At 37.0% G+C, this 21659-nt stretch overlaps 1 protein-coding gene and 1 long non-coding RNA gene across 6 annotated transcripts in view; both read left to right on the top strand.

Moving 5' to 3' along the window:
* Nucleotides 1-3825: 3825 nt before the first annotated feature.
* On the top strand, nt 3826-4849 carry LOC117599198 (uncharacterized). Its single transcript, XR_004579641.2, has 3 exons — nt 3826-3976; nt 4376-4461; nt 4756-4849. It is a non-coding gene; the product is annotated as an uncharacterized LOC117599198 (long non-coding RNA).
* A 1900-nt stretch (nt 4850-6749) lies between these two features.
* ptpn13 (protein tyrosine phosphatase non-receptor type 13) overlaps nt 6750-21659 on the top strand; it is a 68815-nt gene continuing 53905 nt past the window's right edge. For 3 of the 5 annotated variants that reach the window (XM_034311092.2, XM_034311090.2, XM_034311089.2), the window contains exons 1-2: nt 6751-7108; nt 18924-19043. In XM_034311092.2, coding sequence (XP_034166983.2) covers nt 18929-19043 — 115 coding nt within the window. In that variant the 5' untranslated portion in view covers nt 6751-7108; nt 18924-18928. Of the gene's footprint in view, nt 7109-18923; nt 19044-21659 lie in introns of all 5 variants that reach the window. The other 2 variants (XM_034311093.2, XM_034311091.2) reach the window with 1 other exon arrangement.

Genomic DNA, 21659 nt, shown 5'->3' with positions numbered 1-21659 from the left:
ACGGCTTGCTCTCCTCCTCCGCTCTTCCCTTCTTTTTTCTCCCCTCTGGTCTCCCCACAGAGGTTTTCATGTTCTCGGCCAGTAGCCAAACCTGTGCTGTGTTACCTCCCCCAAGATGCCGACCTGCACGGCCTGCTGAGAAATGGCCCGCCTGCTTCTAACTCACACACTGTACTTGAACCGAAAGAAATTAGCAAGACAGACCATTTCCTGCTGTAAACAGGCTGAACATGATGAGCAGAGCTGCAGTTTATTAACCCGAATGATTCCTTCACGAATCACAATAAACACTGAGCCAATAATATTAAATGATATGGATAAAATAATATGAATTAAAAAAATACAATTCAAAAATAATTAAATAAATTAAATATATATTGAACAAATATTTTGGAATAATAATTCAAAATATGTTATAGTTTGCTATTATTTTATTAATAATAAAATAATAAAATAATATTTTTTTTTTAAAAATAACAATTTACAAGAATTCCAGCACTTCATGCTTGGACCAATAATAATAATAATAATAATAATAATAATAATAATAATATACTCATTATATTAAAGTATTATTATATTCTAATTTTGCTGCCGTTTCTATAGTATAGTATTAGTTAATTATTGTCTATTACATAGAGAGAGTGTACACTCCTGGGCAAAAAAAAAAAACAAAGGGCCAAGCCCAAAAGGGCAAATATGAAGCTTTTAATGGTCTTAACAACAAATCACTGGTCAGTAAATGAGCAGGAATGAAACAGATGCACTCCTGAGAGCTCCTGTGCCTCCATTTGCTGTTTGTTTGGGGAAAAGCTAGAAACAGGAATTCACTTCTATAGTCTTTTTGTACTCAAAGGTAAAATCATGATAATGATTAAAATGTTTGACGTAAAATTCAAACTAACACATGTCTGTGTTTTTCTAAAAATTTTCTAAAAATATCTTCTGGGATGTTATTTTTCTTAAAAGATTAGTGATTATTTGGTTATCCTCCCCACCTCATGCAGCCCATCAAGGGCCACAAGGCTTAAACGTTTAAAGCAACTAAAGGGAAAAGCTCCCATACTAAGCTCCTTCATCTATCTTGCTAATTTTTTTTTTTTTTTTTTGCTCAGAAGTGTAATTCTATAGTATTAAAGTTGTTGTAAGTTATTTTAAACCACTTTTTAGACCACTTTTTAAATATTTAGTGAAGTTTCTCATCACATTGCAACAGCTTCAATCACATGTCTGCTCAGAGGAGAAAATCCGGTCTCTGTGTAAACTGAAAAAGACCCATGACGTGTTTCACAAAGACGCAACCAATCAGGATTCAGAAAGCTCGACTTCTTGCACTAGCATTCAGGATTTTGATGGACCCTGAAGGGAAAAGGCTAGATTTACTTGTGCACACACCATCTGTGTACCATTGTGCCCTAATGTACGGTACTATACTATACATCTGATAGATGCTCTTACCAGGGCAACTAACCATATTAAACAACACTATGCAAAACTATGCAATATTACACTTTATTAAAATATTCCATTGCTATAATGATACTATATCATACTGTACTATACTATACTATACTGTACTATACTACACTGTGTTATTATATTATTGTATTTTTGTGTATTGTGTGTTGTATGCTGTTCTATGTTATTATCCTCACAGTGGCCTGTTATAAAAATTGTGGTGTAAATGAAGAAAACAAAAAAGATACTCTGGATTTGTATAAGTCAATAATGAAGTCTACATGTTCATAACAAGAACTAAATACCTGCCATTGATTATTCAAATCTTTAAACACTGGAAATCTGGCAAAAAAACATAAAAATGTGTGTTTGCGGGGGTATTTTTCAAAGAATCTTTAGAAAAGAGGCAATGAAATTCCAAAATAGATCAACTGATCATCTTTATGATGTATATCTTAAGTAAACTTGGTGACGTAACACAGTGTTTTTCTGCATTTGAGGAAAAAAAAAAACGATCAAATCTCAGTCCATAATCACGTGTTGTTGCCTTTCCTTCGCCATCTTTTCTTTCCTCTCTCTCTTTCTGTGGTTGGGTTTAAAATAGGCCCCGTTTGACTCAGCTCCGGGTTCTGCTCCAGAGTGTGATGTTTAAAATCCTGCCTACCCTGCCATTTGTGGCCAGAAACGGCATTTTTCTTCTTTTAGTCATCCACACCGTGCCAACACGCTCTAGTGCGCATGCACACACACACGCGCGCACACACACACACACACACACATACACATCTCTGAAACTACATTTCCTGAGAAATGTTTATGTTGCAGGTGTGATTTTTTTTGCACGTGTGATCCATTTCTGTGGAAACATTTTATGGAAACATTGTGAAATCAGCTGCCATTTTTACAACCTCTCATGAGCTTTTAGTGCTAAAACACACCATGTCTGTGAAAGTGTGATGTATTGAGGCGTCCTGAATGAGTGTCCTCCACAAACATGCAGAAAAACCTGAGTGTGGGCTGATATGTGAGAAAACATGCCTTCTCTTTGAAACAGAGATGATGTCAGTGATGCGGGAGAGAGTGTGTGTGTTACTCAGATCGCTGGTTCAAAGGTGAGCGAATAGGCGAGCGATGGAGGGGGAGGGGAAATGGGGGCCGTTTGAGACGAGGCCAAGGAATTCAGAGGTTGAATGCCTATGTCTCATTCCTGAGGACGTCTTTGGCAACCGAGCAGAGACAAGAGGAGGAGGGCGCATGACTTTGAATACCTAATGGATCTGCACCAGAGTTGTGTTTACACCTACAGTAGAAAATTAAAGGAATGTTTCAGTAAAAAAAAATCTAATTTTCTGTTTCGTGCAATTGTACTGAATCAACCAAGATGTTCAGTTTCTCAGGTGGAACTACAAGGCTGAGGTATCTTCAAGTGTGACACCAGTGCTGTTGAATTTTCTATTACAGCAGCTCTGACTGTAGCGTAGCTGAAAATCACAGGTATATATTAATACGCTTGTTCTAATACGTTATCGTTTCTATAGTAACAACTTACACTGTGAAATAAAGTGTTGATACGTAACAGATGTATAATCGTTCATGTAGTGACATTTTCTATAGGGGGATGTTTACGTAACATTTATGGAAGGAGTCTCCAGTATCAGTGCAATAGTCGGTAGGTTTTTCCACCACATGAAAGTCTTCAGGGCTTTACACTCTGTCATGTTAATTTTCTTGGTGACATGACAAGCTACGTTTTTTTTTTTTTTTTTTGTGGGTTTTTTGTTTGTTTGTTTGTTTGTTTTGTCTTATTAACTTCAAGAGAGAAAAGAAGAGATACTGGTGAGGGAACAACTGTTTATAGCTGCTATAATGTAAGTCAGAACAGGAACTAACTTGTTGCATTAAATGTAACTATACTGTAAATGGATAAAGAGTGGGATGTGGCAAATTGCTGTGGTATAAGAGGAATAAAACATTTCAGGATGTGCTGTTTAAGGAAAATAATCCACTTCAAGGTGGTAAGAGTAACTCCGCTTCATCACACCACCCCATCGTTGATTATTTTCCTTTAACTGCAGGACACAGAGTGTTTAATACCTTACATAGAAGTTAGTCTCACCCAGAACTCATCCAGTTCTTCAGTCATGTCTCAGTCTTTTAGAACGCAGCCGGAGTTACACACACTTTCAGTTGTTCATTTAAGGGAGTTATTTAATACTACACATGTTAGTTCAAGACTAAATCCAGACTAATTAATCCACCGTTCATCCCACACTGTACTGTAGGTGTTAACTGATGCTTTGCTGTGCAAACACTCTCTGCATGTCTGTGAGTGTTGAAGGTGAACGAGTTTGTGTTTTTGAAACAGGAGAAGACAAAGTAAGACAAAAAGCCCCAGTGGACACGACACTTCATCACCTCCTCGTTGTGTTTTGCTCCCGATGGACAAGTAGTTTCTATAGAGACACCGCTTGTGTGTTTGTGTGGTGTGGAAGAGCTGAAAAGCAAAAGTGAAAAAAAAGTAAGAAAAAAAAATTACATTCATTTTAAGTAATGCATCAAAAAAAAATCGTAGAAATGAAAATAATGAATATGTCAGTGAATAAATATATGAATATTGATGTTTTATATATATATATATATATATATATATATATATATATATATATATATATATATATATATATGTTGATTATAAATATATTAAATATATGCATTAATTAATTAATAATCAATAACGACTATTTCTGTGTTCACTGTTTATTTATGGCTCCTTTTTTAAAACCTCATTACTCTTTTTGTTTTTATTTATTTCCTTATCATTGATATATCTATTATTTTTGTTTTCATATTCATTGAGTTCCTCAGTCATTACCTCTGTAGTAATTATTTATTCACTTCTGTATTTTCTTGTCCTTAGGATAATGAGGTTAAATACGTCACAGTGTCTCTGTGATCTCATTGGTCGACTGATATCAGACTCAGGAAACATCAGCAGGTCAAAAGGTTGCTATAGAAACACATGGAATGTTGCTGTGATGCTTTGTGGGCTATATTATTAAACAAACAAACAAACAAAACAAACAAATAAATCAGTGAGAGATACTTCAAATTATAAATGCAGGCAAATAATTAATTAACATAATGTTTATTTTTTTATTTAAATGAATAAAAGAAAATAAAATTAATTAATTAAACAGTTAAAGTTTATTGGAGTCATTTGTTAGCCAATAATTTTATTTTTATTTAATTAATTTATTTATTTATTTGGTAACTCTGCTCTGTGATCTTGCATTACAGCAAACACCCAGTAGTCAATGGCAGGAAGGTGTCTCATTACTCCTCATCTCCTCCCAGCCACGAGCAGCAGCCAGGGATGCCAGATTGCCAGCTTTTCCCCTCTTTTCTTCATCCTTGATGTAATTAAAGTGAATAACATCTGGTCTGCTTTTCGATCTTCTGCTGTTTTTTTCCACAGTAATGTGTATTATTATGCAACTAAAATGCAACCAAAATATGAAATCTTTTATCAATATGCATTTTATTCCATTTTAGAGGAGGGAATTTGCGAGACCCAGTGTAGACTGGCTTTCAAAGATAATGACACGAAAACATTTCAAAATTTCCAGACATATAAAAAAGTTCTGTTAAAGATTACGCCGATACGCCAGAGCTTGCTATTCTAAAGGCGCGTTTGCATATCCAGTGTTTATTACATTTGAAAGGAACCTTGGTGTGTTCTTCTCGGTGAGGTTCTTTAGTCAGGTGAGAACACACTCGGGCGCTCACACCGGGGTCTCAGAGTGTCTGAGAGACTCTGAGTCGACTCGTCTGCAGAAAATGAATCAAACATGTCTTGAGTTTTTTTGTAGATGTGAGCTGAGAAACTAAGCCAAAGGACAGAGCTGTAGTGCTGCGGAAATGACGTGAGTTCTGGAGATTTGGACTGATTAACAGAAAATCTGGACGTGATGCACAAAATGTTTCAAATTAGATATTAATATAATTATCTAATCATTTATCTACTGCTGGCTCTGCATCCAATAAATGAAAGAGTTTTAGGGGAATGTTTTCAGCTGTACACACCTCATTTTTTAAACTTTTACTCAAATAATCTGAACAGTTTGGAGCTAATGTGATGGTAACATTATCTCTACAACAGGTCTAACAGTGTTTCTGTAGTGCAAGTTGAACAGAAGAGCGATTCTGGTTTCCTTGTCTCTCTTGCACCAAACATACTTTGCACACAGATTCTACAAATTGAATAGAAATAAAAAAGATATTGAGATGTTACTTGCTGGTCTTGCTTATTTGCTTCATCAAGTGAAATTGGTGCTAATAACTAGCACAGGGATGTCCAGTGTTATCCGGAGAAGGCTCGTGTGGGAGCAGGTTTTCATTCCAATCAAGCAGAAGCCACAACTGATTAAACAGGTGGACTCAGGTATGGCTCCTGCTTGATTAGAATGAAAACCTGCACACACACTGGCCCTTGGTGGATTAGACGGGACACCCCTGAGCTAGCACAAAGCATGTAGCATCACATCATCTGGAATATGAGGAGGAATTGCACAAAAATGTCTGATTTAAACACAGCTAAATATCACTACACTACAGTTCCTGGTCGCTACAAATCCTATATTTCTTTCTAGGCATGTCTATATTTCTTAATAAATGTACATTTAGCATATTAGAGGGGATTTTCTACGTGCAACTCACCTCCAGCAAGGCAGATAAAAGCTTGCTGGAGTACAGAAACTGTAAAGCTATGGGACAGAATCATTTTTTAAAAATGTTTTGATATTTTTTATGCATTTAAAAATAAAAATAGGCATCTGTTTTTAACTAAACATTAGTTAGTAATAGTTGGTCATTTTAATGCAATGTGAAGTTCATGCCTTTCACACAGTATATTGCTTATTCTGATGCATGCATGAGTTTCTGAATTCACCAAAAAATGTAAAATGGCTGTCGGGCCGGTACCAGACTGAGCCGAGTTTAAGGAGTTAATTAAAATGGCAGCTGCTCATCACACAGCAGGCCATTGTAGTCATGTGTTATACTGCAAATAGCATAAATGTGTCGTTCAATATAACAACAAAAATATATTTTTGGGAATTTCGCATATTACCAGCAAGGTAAATTTTTAAGCCTGTTGGACTAGCATCACTGAAACCAACCAATCTGGCAACCTCAAGCCTAAGTGGAAAAAGGTGATCTGGCAACCCTCAAAAAAAAGTGCGTAAAATGGGAGGATCTGGCAACTCTGAGAGCTGGATGTTAGTGAATCATAAGGATCTGGCAACCCCAGGGAAGCCAATCCCTCTCAGCTGCAATGGCTTACTAGTTTGGAGAAGAAGCGCAAACGCAGTGCACTCGCTCTCTGAGTGATTAAAGCCGGACAAAAAGCACCGAGAGACGTTTGGGAGGATTACTACTGTACCAGAGAAGTGTGCAGAGAAGCAGGAGAGGGAGTTTTGGAGGGGAATCGGAGGATTTGGGGCTCGGATGTGCGCCTGGATCAACCTGTTGGACTTGAGCAGGAGAGGAAGGAGAAGGAGAAGGAGTAGCTCTTCATTTCTCAGTGTGGAGGTGATGCTGGAGCTGAACCTCACTGCACTTTAACCTTTAACTGGCCTTTCACACTGTAGAGGTGAGTTTACCCTGGACATCAGCTTCATGCCTCATGTGTGAGCTTTTAATATCCAACACTGCACATTACAGAGTTAAACAGCAACCTGCTGGGCAAAAAAAAAAAAAAAAAAAAGTTCATTATGTGAGGTCTGATCAGAGCCTTGGTCACCTTTCTGCTGCTTTCTGGTACTTTGTCATACTTTCTTCTACTTTCAGCAGAATTCAGGGCTTTAATAGTTACATAAACTGCTGTGCGTGTGTGTGTGTGTGTGTGTGTGTGTGTGTGTGTGTGTGTGTCTATGTGTGGTTCTGGGGCTGTGTTGGTAAACCCTAAAAACTACCACCACCAAGTGTTTTTATAAACTGGACCTAAAAAAGAAATAGTTACAGCACTGATCAACTGCATTGTTTCTATTGATTAAACCAGCAGGAGGATGACGTCTTTTATTGTTTGGCATATAGTTATATTTTCATTTCCATGTTCAGTTAATTTTTGTCAATGTTTATAATAATGTTTATGGTGTGTGTTACTTTTGGGCCTCTCTTTGTAAACCCAGATACTACCACCACCCAGTGTTTTTTTTTTTTTTTTTTTTTAAACCTCTATAGCAGTGATAAACTGGCTAAAGGATAAAATATTTTGTGCATAGTTATATTCCACCCTATATTCCATCTTCAGTTTGTATTAATAGATGTTAATAATGGGGTTTATTTATACAGCAGTTTAGTCAAGTCAAGGTTGCTTAACAAAATGTGACCAGAACCATCTTACACAGTTTACTGGTCATGATTAGAGCTATTGTAGTGTATGTTACTCTTCAGGCTTTATTTGTAATCCCAAAAACTGCCATCAACCAAGTTTCAACTCAAAAAAACAAACTTTACAGCAGCTTTATAGCACTGAACAACTGCACTGTTAATATCAGTTAAACCAACTAGGGGATAAAATCGTACCTTTTTTGCGTACAGTTGTAGTATGTAGTTTCCACATAGTTCCATGCAGAAACATGTTGTTTCCATGTTCAGTTTATTTTCGTAAATGTTTATAATATCATTTACTGTATCTGTTGCTTCTCAGGGTCTGTTTATAGCAGTTTATAGCACTGATAAACTGGCTGGAGGATAAAATCCATTTTTTGTGCATAGTTATATATTTCATCTTTCCTTGTTCAGTTTATTTTTGTAACTGTTAAAATAAGTTATATTTATTCAGCACCTTTATGAAACTGACACTCACTTAACAAAATCTCACCAAAACAACATTACACAGTTGCATACAGCGATATCGTAGTGTGTGTTACTCTTCAGGTTCTGTTTGTAATCCTAAACACTACCACCACCAGGTTTCAACTCAAAAAAAAAATGAACTTGACCTTTTGCAGCACTGATCGACTGACTAGAGGGTGAAATCTGGAGTTATATTCTTTCTTTCAGTGTTCAGTTTATTTTTGTGAATATTAACAGTAATTTTTGTTTATAGAGAACTTTTACACACACCTTTGACCTTGTGACTCTGGTTTTGGCGCTCGATTAGCCAAACTAAATGATGTGATACATTTTGTGTATCATAGACAATGATATCTCTTACTGCTGCATACTTTAAATCAGGCCTTGAATAATTTTATCTTCAGCAACATGTTTATGTTCTTTTAAAAGCTGGAACTCAGATAGAAATTTACATGATACAGAATTGAAATTGTGATAAATAACATTTTAATGCACTTTTGAGAGTATCGAACATCCAACTCCATTGTTGCGTCCAGAAATAATTAAACTGAATGCATAGTCAAGTAAACTTTTAGTGCTTATTTTATTTTTAGTCCTTCCTTCTGTCTTTTCATCTTTTTTTTGTAAATGTCATGTAAAATATTTAACAAACAAAGACTCTCTTGCAGAAAAAATGGGTTTTTTGGACATTCAAATGGGAAATGGTGTCTTTTCAGAGGTAACATAAATAAATCAACTATGTGAATATGAGAAAACACATTGAAATAATGTGAAATATGTTTTTTTTTTTTTAAAAAAAAAAAGACATTTGCTAATTATTTAACATGGAAAAGGCAGGCAACAGCACTGTTTCCTTACAAACGTCCTTGAACTGTTTTTGAACTTTTTTGTGGCCTGCAGAAATAAATCATGATAAATTGGTGCAAATATCTTAAATGTATGATTTTATTTGTCTTTAAGCTTAACCATGTGATAACAGATGCTTTTATGTGTAAATATCGACATCCAAAGGCGTGCAGTTGTACATTTTTAATAGCGAATTCAGCCGTGACTCCTTGCTCAGATTCTCTAACAGATTTACAGTCTCGTAAACCTTATAATTAGCTGCTGAATTGCTCTGGCGGCTGATTATAAGGTGTAAACTCAAAATAGTGTTGGTTTTCTTGAAAGCTGTGACTTGAGGATGAAGTGTATTGTGTTGAAAATTTCTGCACGACTTTCTTTTTAACCTTTTTAACCATTCTGGTAGTTGAAGAACCTGCGATCTTTAATTTTCATGTTTTTGGCGGCTGGAAGCTCAAGTTCAAGTGCTAATCTGTTGTATACATTGATATTTTGAGTATATTGATACTGATCACATGACAACATGAAGTAAATAACTGATAAGACTTTATTTTTGAGTCCAACCTCTTCTTTTTACTTTATTGTTCTTTCTGAAATAATTATCCAAATTCATGCTTCCGTATTTTGCCGTGTCTCTGAGCGACAGCTCCTGTAGTCCAGGAATCTGAAAGTCAAATCGTCTTGATGTAAAAATCTTAAGGACACACACACACACACACACACACACACACACACACACACACACACACACACACACACACACATACTTTTTGTCATCTTGTTGTTTACAGCTCTGTATTGAAGAGTTTAACTTTGTTTCGTTAGCATTGACTGTGATATGATTTTTCTAATCCAGGAGTTTACGCACTTTTTAAGCTTCTTAAAGACATGGTTTGGCCAAAAATGCGCCAAATTTTCATATTCAGCAAGTCAGAGTATGAATCAGCAAATCTGTTATTCAGTCCTCTCTCGTTCACCAGGACCCAGGTATATTCTTATATGATGATATAACATGGAGATCGTGATGAATTGTCTCACAGTACATTTTCTGATGGATATTGTGGACACTGTGATATCTTTACATTAATTATTTAATTTAAAACAATAAACTTATTTACAAACTGTTGAAATTTTGCGTGTAATGTAATGACATCATGTAAGTCATCAAACAGATTAAAAATAAAACAGCACTCGTGTATTGCTGGCGGTTAGTGAGGAAACTTACAGACCTACAACTTAGCTTACTACAACTGTTGTACCGTTCCACACAAATCAGATAAAATAATGGTTGATGATTATGGAACAGCAGCTCTTGGGAAGACGGACAATGAAATGCCGTTGGGTATGAGTATGAGCGATGTTAGCTAAGATAAAAAGCTAATCACCCAGACTGCCACAGCCATTAGTGCTATGTTAAAAGAAAAATCCACCCTGAATGGCTTCCGTAGCGATGTTTATAATGAGTTTGTGATCTTCACGGATGTAAAAGATGGCTTTTTCTGATAGAATTCTGAGTTGACTGCTGTGTGGTGGCTGTGCGTTTGTTCATGGTGTTTTTTTTTTTTTTTTTTTTTTTATACTCCGTCCTCACTGAGGAAATGCCATCTCTCCGCAGAGGGGTGTGTGTGTGTGACGTTCGCTCTCAGCAGGAATCTGCACTTTTCCATTCCATCCCTCGCTCCCATTCGACCTTCAGCTCTCCAAACACGTCCCAGTTTGGGTTTAAATGCTAGGACAGCTTGATAATGAAGCAAAATAACGCAGTGTGTTAGGCTGATTCCTGCTAAACGGGTTCAGGGGTTTGTTGGCTCTGTTTTGTTAGCTTTGATTGAAGTATTTCCTTTTCCTGTGATACTTTCTCATACTTTCTAGTGCAGTTTTTTATTCAAGACTTCAAAAGTTACGTGTAATGTTATGTTGTCCTTTAGAGGCTCTGTTTGTAAACCTAAACACTATATAGTTTTATGAGTTAGAACTTTACACATGCACTTTATATATGTCAAATGTTTGTTGTTGTTTTTTTTAATAATAATGCCTATTGTGTGTTATTTTTGGGGCTCTGTTTGCAAACCCAAAAACTACCACCACCAAGTGTTTAATGAGAGACTTTAAAAAAAAAAAAAAAAAGATTACTGATCAACTGGCTGGACCATAAATCTATTTTTTGGGTATAGTTATATTCCTCCTTTCCTTGTTCAATTTGTGCTCATAAATGCTAATAGTAAGTTATATTTATATAGCAGCTTTGTCAAACCCAAAGCCACTTAACAAAATCTGACCAAAACAGTCTTACACAGTTATATATAGCGCTATTATAGTGTGTTTTATTCTTCAAGCTTTGTTTGTAATCCCAAGAACTACCACCACCAAGTTTTTTTTAAAAAAAAAGATTAAAGATAAAATCTGCTTTTGCACATGGCTATATTCCTTCTTTCAGTGTTCAATTTATTTTTCTGAATTGTAAAAATATATCTTGATTTATACAACACTTTTCTCTAAGCTGCTTTCTCATCTTTGTTGGTATTTTGATCGAAGTCTTTCCATTTCCTGTGCACGATATTAACATCTTTACACGTTATTAACTGAATTATGAATACAGAAGAAAAGCAGCAATGTTTCAGCAGCTAGTCAGCCGTTTCTAAATGCAATGATGTAAAGCTTCTATAGAAGATCCTACAGAATATTTTTTTAGAAACAGTGTGCACAGATCTCCTGAGGTCTCCCTGAACACCCTTTTTAATGAACACCTCTGATACAAACGTCACCAAAACCCATTCATATGGGATGAGCTTTCTCGTTACAAGCCCCTCGACGCTGTGCCGTGTTGACGCTGGTGCAACTGGCAACCTTGAAGTGTTCCACAGTTATACACCTTAAATATATATCAGTTCACTGCTTACATTGGGGTTAGTTGTAGCACTTAAAAAAATGTACTTAGAGGAATAAAACACTTCAGGATGTGCTGTTACAGGAAAATCATCAACTTTGGGGTGTTAACAAGAACTCTGCTTTGTCACGCCAAGCCGTTGTTTATTATTTTTCAGCAGCATGTGTTTTAGTACTCAAATCATAAAAAAAAAAATAGTGTTTGAGGTTAAGTTTAGCTAGGTTAGGTTACTTAGCGAAAGTGTTGGAGTAGTTAACATGACTGTTACGTACAAATGAAAATTCAAAAATAAAATTCGTTGCATTTCATGGAATATACAGTGGGCGGGGCTTATTATATATCCTCTTTTAATATCCAGTGTTAAATATACTTGTTTTTTTTGAAAAATCCCAAACTGTCCCTTATCAGATTAACTTCATTACCTAATAGTGCAGTATCTGTGATTTGCAACACAGAATAAGTCGTATTGATCTACTACTTCTGCTTTCATTCTGCAGTTTTATTTTCCGCCCCATAGTTTCACGTTACGTGCAAAAATGAAAGATGATGTGTATGTGGCACCAGAGGCATAGCTACAGGCCAAGCATGAAAATGTCAAATCCCCCCCCAAACAGGCTCCATCTTGCTAACATGAGGGACTTGTGTATGTTTATTTTGAATTGTCACGCTTTTCAGACTGAGCGAAATAAACCTGTCTGGAAGCCAGAAAAGAAAAAAGAAAGACGTGGAAAAGAGAATGTAGAATTTGGTGGAGATAAACGAATAACGTAGTAGTTATGGATGATGATTGTAGGCTAAGCTATAAAGTAATGTCATGCTAATGTGGAACAATATCAGCCTTGTAGCAAGCAGCTATCTAAGAGCGTGTCATTTTCATTCTTTAGCTGGCTTTCATAAACGAATTGGTTCGTCGAATTGGTTGGAAACATTCGTCATTTTCCTCAAACCGTCTTGGTCTTTTTGAGCTACATACAGCGTATAAAAGCTTACGTGATGGAACGATGGTTTATCTAATTTGGGAAGATTGAACTAGCACTACATCTAGCGTGTGGAATATAATGCTAGCACAGCATTTTCCTGCCTGGGGTCCTCACACTCGCTAGAATCGTGTTCACAAATACGCAGGCGTGTAAACCAGGCCTGAGGTGAAGGTCAACAGGAGCGTTAAACGAGTGATGGGAATATTTGCTTCGAATGCGTTATTGCTGCTAATGATACAAGTTAAAACTTGTACAAACTGCATGATCATGGATTTTTTTTTTAATTCTCTTTGATCAGTGTTCTCACTGTGTTCTCTCTCACAGACACACACACACACACACACACACACACTTGTCCTGTTTAGACAGATGTACCAACAGGCTTCATGGGCTTTTTGAAATCCTGTTTACAGACAATTAGTGGTGACTCATTTCTGTGCCTCGTTTAAAAACTTGCCTCAGATTCGTGAAAGGCATACAGACATACAAACGTGACGTTTAAACATTTCAGATCTGTTCCTCTGTTAAGTGGAGCGTAAATCGGGGATAAATAATGGACAGAGAGACAGAGAACAAATGATTGAGGTAAACACGCACTTGAGGCAAACAGCTAGAGACAGCGCCTCTTTTTTTTGGCGTGGATTGTGTTTTTTTTAAAGCACTTGGATGAGTCACGCAGGGTGAGAAGTTAAAGCCAGAGCTTCAGAACATTGTATCTTGGCTGTTTTTGTGCTTGGTCAGGTTGTTTCATACGTCAGGGTTTTATCTCTGGACTATAGCTCACTCTGTGTGAGTCATTTCCTGTCATTTTTTGTTTGTTTTTCGAGCTCTTTATTGCATAAATAGTGTTCCTTCGTAATTGCTCCTGCTGTGATACTTTTTTTTTTTTTTGTTACCAAAATGTTCCCATGCCCCGTGTGTTACGGTTGGTTGTAATATTCTTGATCCTGATTGGTCAGAAGGTGTTGATTAATTTTCTAGAACAGCAGCTCCGACAGTAATGCAGCTGCAAATCACAGGTTTACATTAATGCATTCGTTCTAATACATTATCGTTTCTATAGCAACAGCTCATTCACCGGGACGTGTACAGCGGACGCTTTACATTTTTTTTTAAAAATGGTGGTGGCGGCATTTATTTCACATTGTGGAAGGAGTCTCCAGTGTTAGTGCTTTGTAGCAAACTGTTTAGTTACCAATGATTACAATTTTTATTTACTAAAGAACAATACATCATACTTTTTATCCATTTATAGTTACATTTAATGTTTTAGAACATGCAGGAGACTAATTAGTTCCTGTTCTCACTTACGTTATAGCAGCTATACACAGTCGCTCCCTCACCAGCTTCTCGTTTTGTTCACTCTTGAAGTAAGGACAAAAAAAAAACGCAGCTTGTAGGTTTTTTTTTTTGTTTTGTTACCAAGAAACCACAAAGTGTAACCCCTCTGTCCTGAAGAACAAAAACCTTAAAGTTACAGCTTTACCTCTGACACTGGAGACTCCTTCTGTAAATGTTAAACGTCTCCTTACAGAAAACGTCACCATATCAACGATTACACGTTTTTAAGCCTGTTTTTGTAGAACAGCTGTAGAAGTCTGTCTATGTTGTTACTATATAAATGAAAACCTGTGATTTGCAGCTGCTCTGCTGTTGTAGACAATTAATCACCACCTTCTGACCAATCACAGTCCAGAACTCAAACAGAACAGCGCAGTGGTGGGATACATTTAGAGTTAGAGTTAGAGTTCTGAGTTTGGAGAAAAGATGAAGTGGTCTACGGGACGAGGCACGTTGTACTGCTGCCCTGCTCTAATTTTCCTGGCTCATTTTTTTTTTTTTTCCTCCAGAAAGACTTTCAGGCTTTTAGGAATTGCAAATGATCTTAGCAGCTCCACCCACACGCTAGCGTTGGCTAAGAATGAAACGACCTCTGCGTTAGACTTTATGATCTGCTTTTGGAAACATTTCTGATCTGAGCAGATATTTGTGTGTTTCCAAAATGTGTGTGTGTGTGTGTGTGTGTGTGTGAGTGAGTGAAAGATTTGTTTGAGAGGATGAGGATGACTCGTGTCTGTGGTATTCAGAGCAGAAAAGCAGAAGGAGCTCAGATCATCTGGAGGAAAGCTCGAAGTGTGTGTGTGTGTTTGTGGGGAGAGAGGCGTGTCTCTGGAGGATTCATTTTCCTGGTGATGACCTCCTAACTCCAGGAACAAGAACACACTCCATCCTGCAGGCAGGCGGATGAAAATATCACCTTACAAAAATTGTTTATTTTTCTTAAATCTTTGCAATTGTGACTCAGAAAAGCTCAGTTTGTTGTGTTTTCTTACCCTACGTTTACATTAGCAAGTGAAAAAGCAATCTTTTTCTACGTACGTGTGCAACACAGAGCTAACATTTCAGCAGCCTTTCTGCTGTTACAGATAGCTTGCTTTGCTAATCTATTTTGAGAAGAAGCTAGTACGAAGACGAGCACATAACATGTCAGTCAATCGACTAATTTTCCCACTGATTAGTGCGTTATTTCATTTGTGTTTAACTTGTTAGCTTTAGAAGCTGTATATAGCTACTACTGTAGCCACGCCCACTCAACAACAGAAACAAGTCGCTACACGTCCTCAAGAGACAAACTACAAGCGACACGAGGGATTTGTGAACTGCTAGCATGAACGTAGAGTTAGCCTGCCTTCACCCTTTTCCGAAAAAGACAGAATTCCTGGAGGGTTTTGTTTTTTGGGTTTTTTTTTTTTTTTGGTGCTGATATGAAAATGAAAATAAGTAGCTCACATGACATGCACACTGTAGCCATGACGACGTTCTTCCCAGTCCTAGCTATCATTGGCTAACTAGGTTGCGCTCTATTTCATCTTTATTACAGATAATAATCGAGTTAATCATTCTGGCTATGAGTGGGTTGCTCCATAACTTGTGACCTCATAGGTCAGGAGGTAAAAAAAAAAAACTGTTCCTGTCACTCAGTGCTTTTCTGAAAAGTAAAAAAAAATGTGAAAGCAATCTTCTCTTTCACTTTTTTGTTCTCAAATAAACAGAGCAGTGTTCTGAGAGTGAATTCTTTCTTTCTTTTATCTCATATTTTTTTACAGAACGAGTGCAGTCGTGTTGGCTGTGTTTTGGTTAATCGAGGATTTTAGTGGTGGTTGTGAGCGTCCATGCCAGAGAGGAATAAAACATCTGATATAAATGTTCCACTGCTGAAATAACAAGCGAACAATTATAGAAAGGTCCTGAGTACTAATGAGGGATCGTTTCCCCACTTTCCTTTACCTCCTACTGAACAACGGAAAGAGAGCGAGGGGGCGGAGAGACACACACGAGGTCATCGCTAATACGCATTCCTGTTAGAGTCTTATTGTGTTCTGTGAGAAGTGAACTAATGACCTTGACGCCATTCACTGCTCTGGGAAATTTTTTGCTCCATATTCACCGAGTGTAAGTACAGCGAGCGAGCATCAGCACTTTAACCCTCACAACCTCACGAACATGAAGAATTCGTGGTCTTCTTTGCACTCGCTGTTCTCAGGAGCTGTTGATTGCTTAGATACGAGACGCACATCGTTAGAAACCGAAGGAACGTACTCTTTCCAAATATTGCTGTGTGATAAATTACTCTGGTTTTGGAAACACACTCCTTTCTTGAACACTTGATATTATCTCTCGGACATTTTTCTGTGTTTTGCGTCAGTATTTTGGACGAGTGTTTTGATGTCTCGAGTGTCAGAGAGGAAAAAAAAAAAAAAAAAAAAAACTCTAAAAATATGCATTTCTTGTATTAAAAAAAAATTACTCTCCTTATTTATTTCCAGCATTTGTCTGGAAAAGATATTTTGTCCAAAGTTAATAAAGTGTGAATCTGCTGTCTGTGGGGGAAAAAAACAAACAAACAACACAGTCAAGTGGTGGTGTGTGTGCTAGCTTTGCTAAAGTTACGTTCATGCTAGCAAGCGACAAAGCGACAGGTGACCATTCTTTTCTTTTTTTTTTTTTTAATTTAATTTTATTTATTTATTTATTTTTTAATATATGCTCTCACCTTTACGCAAATTAGGTATGATGCTGTAAAGTGACAAATCCAAACGATTGGCTGGAATGATTCCACAGACCAATCACATGACGTGTGTGGTGCAACGTCATTTCATTCCCACCTCACAACTTTAGTTCCTACCTGCAGTTAGTTCCTATCTACTGCAAGCTTGTTGGGCCTCATGTATTCTCAGCTGAACAGTGATAGAGGAAGCCATATTTTCCGCTCAGTCAGACGTAATCTCTTAAACCTAGCACTTTCTGAACTCGTCGCTTTGGGATGTCCGGGGATTTAAACGCCTTTGTCGTGTCTTTGTCATTGCCGCTGTATCAGGCAGATTTTTTTGCTTCTGGCTGTGAAGCAGGAACCATCAGCTCTGTAGATCAGGGTGTATTAGGAAACTGTACAAGCCAAGTGCTGGGAGGGAAAATAAATCTGTGGAATTCTTTCAAATGATTTTCTGAAAGGAAAATAAGATGCTGATGGTGTACAGGCTACTTTAAAAACCTCTTGAGAATTTGGCTGGGAGTCTCGAGGCCAAGCTGATGATTACCTTCTACACTTCATCATCCTGCTCGAGCAGCTACTGTAATTCCCACCGGACGGAAAAAATGATTCATTCTAAACGCACAAGGTTGAAATCAGAGCCGTCTGATCTTACTGTGATGACCGTATCGGAATTGGGCCGACATTAGCAGAAAATGCTGGATTAGATTCTGGATATTGGAGCATAAATCTGATCTGATTTTGGAACAGCTGGAAATATCCCAGAATTGCTCGTAGTGTGATGGAACATAAAGTGACGTAAAGTTTCATCCTTCAAAAACCTCTGTTCTCATGACCTCGAGAATTTCATCTCACAAGATAACCTGAGAAAAAAATTACTTCCTGGGAACACAGAGTCATTCTGTATGCATACATACTTGGTTTATTTCCTTAAACTTTCGAAAGCTACTACATAAATAAAAAAGTCAAAAATAAATAAATAAATAGAGATGGCACGATACCAATTTTTTTCGATACTGATACTGAAACCTCGAGTATCAGCCAATACCAATTCCCATCCAATATCATTTTCTTTAAAAACTACTAAGCTTTAATAAATATTATTAATATAATGAAGTATAAATATAATAAAGTAAATTCTAACAAAAGAAAAATCATTCACGTCTTTATACGTAAACATTTCCATTTTCAAAGCTAAATTTCTTTTCAGTCTTTGCCGTTTGCTACAGGATCTGATATCCGATGTTTTTTACGATATCTGATCCACCGTTTTTTGCTCGTATCGCACCGATAGCGATGCTGAGTATCAGACGAGTGCTGCGTCTATAAATAAATATAAATAAGTCAAATATAGCGATGGCACGATACCACGTTTTCTTTTGCAATACTGATACTGAAACCTTGAGAATCAGCTAATATCAATTTCCATCTGATTTTTTTTTTCCTTAAAAACTACTAAGCTTTAAAATAATTTTTTAAGACCTAGAGGATGTTCATTTTTCTGTAAGCTCACTGGTGGTTGTTTTTATTTAAACGTTATTATCACATGACTTACTTTAACCTGCTTAACATTGTCCAAAGTAGTTCTCTGTTTCTCTAGATTTGTTACAGGATCAGATTGATTTCGTTCTGTCTGATCCACCGCTTATTTATTTATTTTTTTTCAGCCGTATACCAATCCTATGGTGTCAGATCGGCGCCATCTCTAGTAAAGTGTGTACTAAATCAGATGAGTGTATTTATGTGTGAAGATCTTAACTCCTGAATGAATGTCTTGAGATATATAACAGTTGTTTGTGTGTGTGTGTGTGTGTGTGTTGTTTGTGTGTGTGTTTTCTCTCCGCAGGCACCATGCACGTGTCTCTGGCCGAGGCTCTGCAGGTTCGAGGAGGTCCACTGCAGGAGGAGGAAGTGTGGGCCGTGCTGAACCAGAGTGCCGAGAGTCTTCAGGAACTCATGCGCAGAGGTAAACATTATCATTATGGAGAAAAAAAAAAGGGAAATCTTAAAAAAAAAAAAAAAAATTTAATTATCAATCAACATATTTGCACCAGAATCACTGATATTTCCATAGTTATTGAAATAATTAGTGTCCAAATATGATTTATATGGTCATCAGATTATTATGGGATACCAAATATAGTATCATGAAGTTTAATAACAAAACAAAATCAATTCAGTCAATTCAGAAACTTTTCCTGTGTTGCGCAGCTAAATAAATAACGACGTCATGAAAATGGTCGCAAGCTACTGTACTAATATTTCTCCTAAATTCTGTTTACTTGCGTTAGAAATAAATAAATGATAAGCTCGAAAGTACGTAGTGTTTCATTAATCCGAAAATGTGACATGGTTTAAAATTTCCACGAATTTGGATATTTTTTAATCGTCCTTTTAGTAAAAAAAGAAATGAAAAGGCATTTTAAATTTCACTGCACGACATCGTAAAGAGAGTCTGCCAGATGACTAAATGTAATAAATTTTTGGTCATCTTTGCTCTTTTTTGTGTCACACAGATTTATTAGCCCAGATTTATGCATGGATCTGAAACAGAGCGCGGTTAAGTTTTCGTTCGCACATAAAAGAGCAGAACGGACGAGTCCAAGGCAAACAGCGTGATTTATGATTTACTACAATCAGTCACGCTAGCGTAAAAACACACGGGGCTGTGGTTATGAAAAATTCATCTGCCTTCACTTAGAGTAAATGAGCCTGTGGGCCTGCGAGGATGGAGTGAAGGATAAATCGTCCATGAAAGAGAAGAAAACAGGAGGAATAGTTGAGGTTTGTGTTATGGAGTGCGTTTAAAAGGTCGCTTTTTGACGAATCAGTGAGAGGATTATTCTAATTTGAGCTGTGACAAAAATGAGGTAATTACGGGTTAAAATGTCATTTATTATGTAAGTGCTTGATGATTTATCTATGAATTTAAAAAAAAAACGATATACTTCGGGAGAAAGGTTAAAGAGGTGATTAATAAGAGGCGTTAAAGTGAAACTCCTCCCTGAAATGCATTATATATGTTTATATTGAAGTATGTGTGATGTGTTTAGGGATTCTGGTGTTGATTTGTTGGTTGATGCAGTGATTTTGTTTTTCTTGTAAGAAGTTAGCAGTTGTGTGTCGCACTGATGTCACAGGGAGATAATGGCGTTTAAGAGAAGAAAAAAAATAACAGTTTTGCTGTTAGCTCCTAGAACATTCAACGTCATATTAATGAGAAATCCAGCGTGGAATTAGTGGAGACGCTGGTCCCAGAATGCATTGCAGCTATATATGACGCTCAGCACGGCTAGTTAGCGGTCTACGAAATGACAAGTGCGTTGGCGTAGACGGCGGTATTAGCATGACAGTTAAACCTTTGGAAGCTGATCTGTTGGAGCAGAGTGTACAGACGAAGAGATGAGAGAGGACCATTATCAGCATGGCATTGTGGGTAATGTAGGAAACGGTTAACCAAAGTGAAAACAGACCGAGTTTAAACTAAAACTGGCATTACAAAATGAATCTTGGACGCTGTCGAAGATGAAGTCATTTGTTGTCTTGGTATTAGTCTCTGTATTTAGTATCCAGAAGTTTCGTCAGTACCTTCTTACTCCATCTCTATATAAGCGCACCACGCGGGTAATGAAATACCAGTTGCTCCGCCCGGTCTGGTGCGTTATCTGTTCAAATAGAGTCATTTGGGATTCACAGAAATGCAGAGTCATGTGACCTAAATTACATTCTACTTGATAACTAGTCTTAATAACTAGCCTTGATAACAGAGACGACATTCCTGGATAACATCCATTTAATTCTAGTTCACTGCACAGAAAAACAGCTCATTGAGTTGAACCTGTGGTGTGTGTGTGTGTGTGTGTGTGTGTGTGTGTGTGTGGATTCTGTCATTTCCTTTCTGGATTATTTCCCCCTTTTCTTTATATTTTCACTCCTTGCTCTTCACTCTCATCAGGTTTCAGTCAGTGGTTTACAGAGCTATCTTTACAGCTATCGCACGATCTGTGATCGATATCACAACCTCACTCTCAGCCTCTCCTCTTTAAGTACTCTGAAGAATTTTTGTTTCTCTCTCTGCTTCATCCTGTTCTCCTGGTTCCTCTGGTCTGTGTGTTTCTGGAGGTTTTTACTGACACTCTGCTCTAATTTTCTTCTTTCAGTTGCTAATTGGTGCTGCTGCTGCTCTAAATTCCCTGCTGTTGTAAATAATTAAATGTCACATTTGATAGATTTTCTAGTCTAGAAATTTCTAGAAGAAAGAATTTACACTTATTCAAAGGAAAAGTATACATGTTGCATATATGTATCAGGTGTTTTAATACGGTAATGGTTGTATAAACAGTGATCTAAAATCCAACAAAGCTCTGAACTAATGACGCTGTTAATTTGCAAACTACCGTAATTGTTGGAGTAGCATTCTTCCCATGAAAAAGATTGTTGTTAGGTTACAACCTGGAACTGAAATGAACCTCTGTTCCTAGGCTTTTCCAGGAACAGGTGTATTTATACTCAGATGACATGACACTTTAATTGCACACTGGTTGACTCCGGTCAGCTAATTGTGCCACTTCAGATAAAAGCT

This window comes from Pangasianodon hypophthalmus, chromosome 15 (genome assembly GCF_027358585.1).
Source record: "Pangasianodon hypophthalmus isolate fPanHyp1 chromosome 15, fPanHyp1.pri, whole genome shotgun sequence".
In the NCBI taxonomy this organism is placed as follows: Eukaryota; Metazoa; Chordata; class Actinopteri; order Siluriformes; family Pangasiidae; genus Pangasianodon; species Pangasianodon hypophthalmus.
The sequence above is the reverse complement of the archived record's forward strand: the minus strand, read 5'-3'. Positions and strand labels throughout refer to the sequence as shown.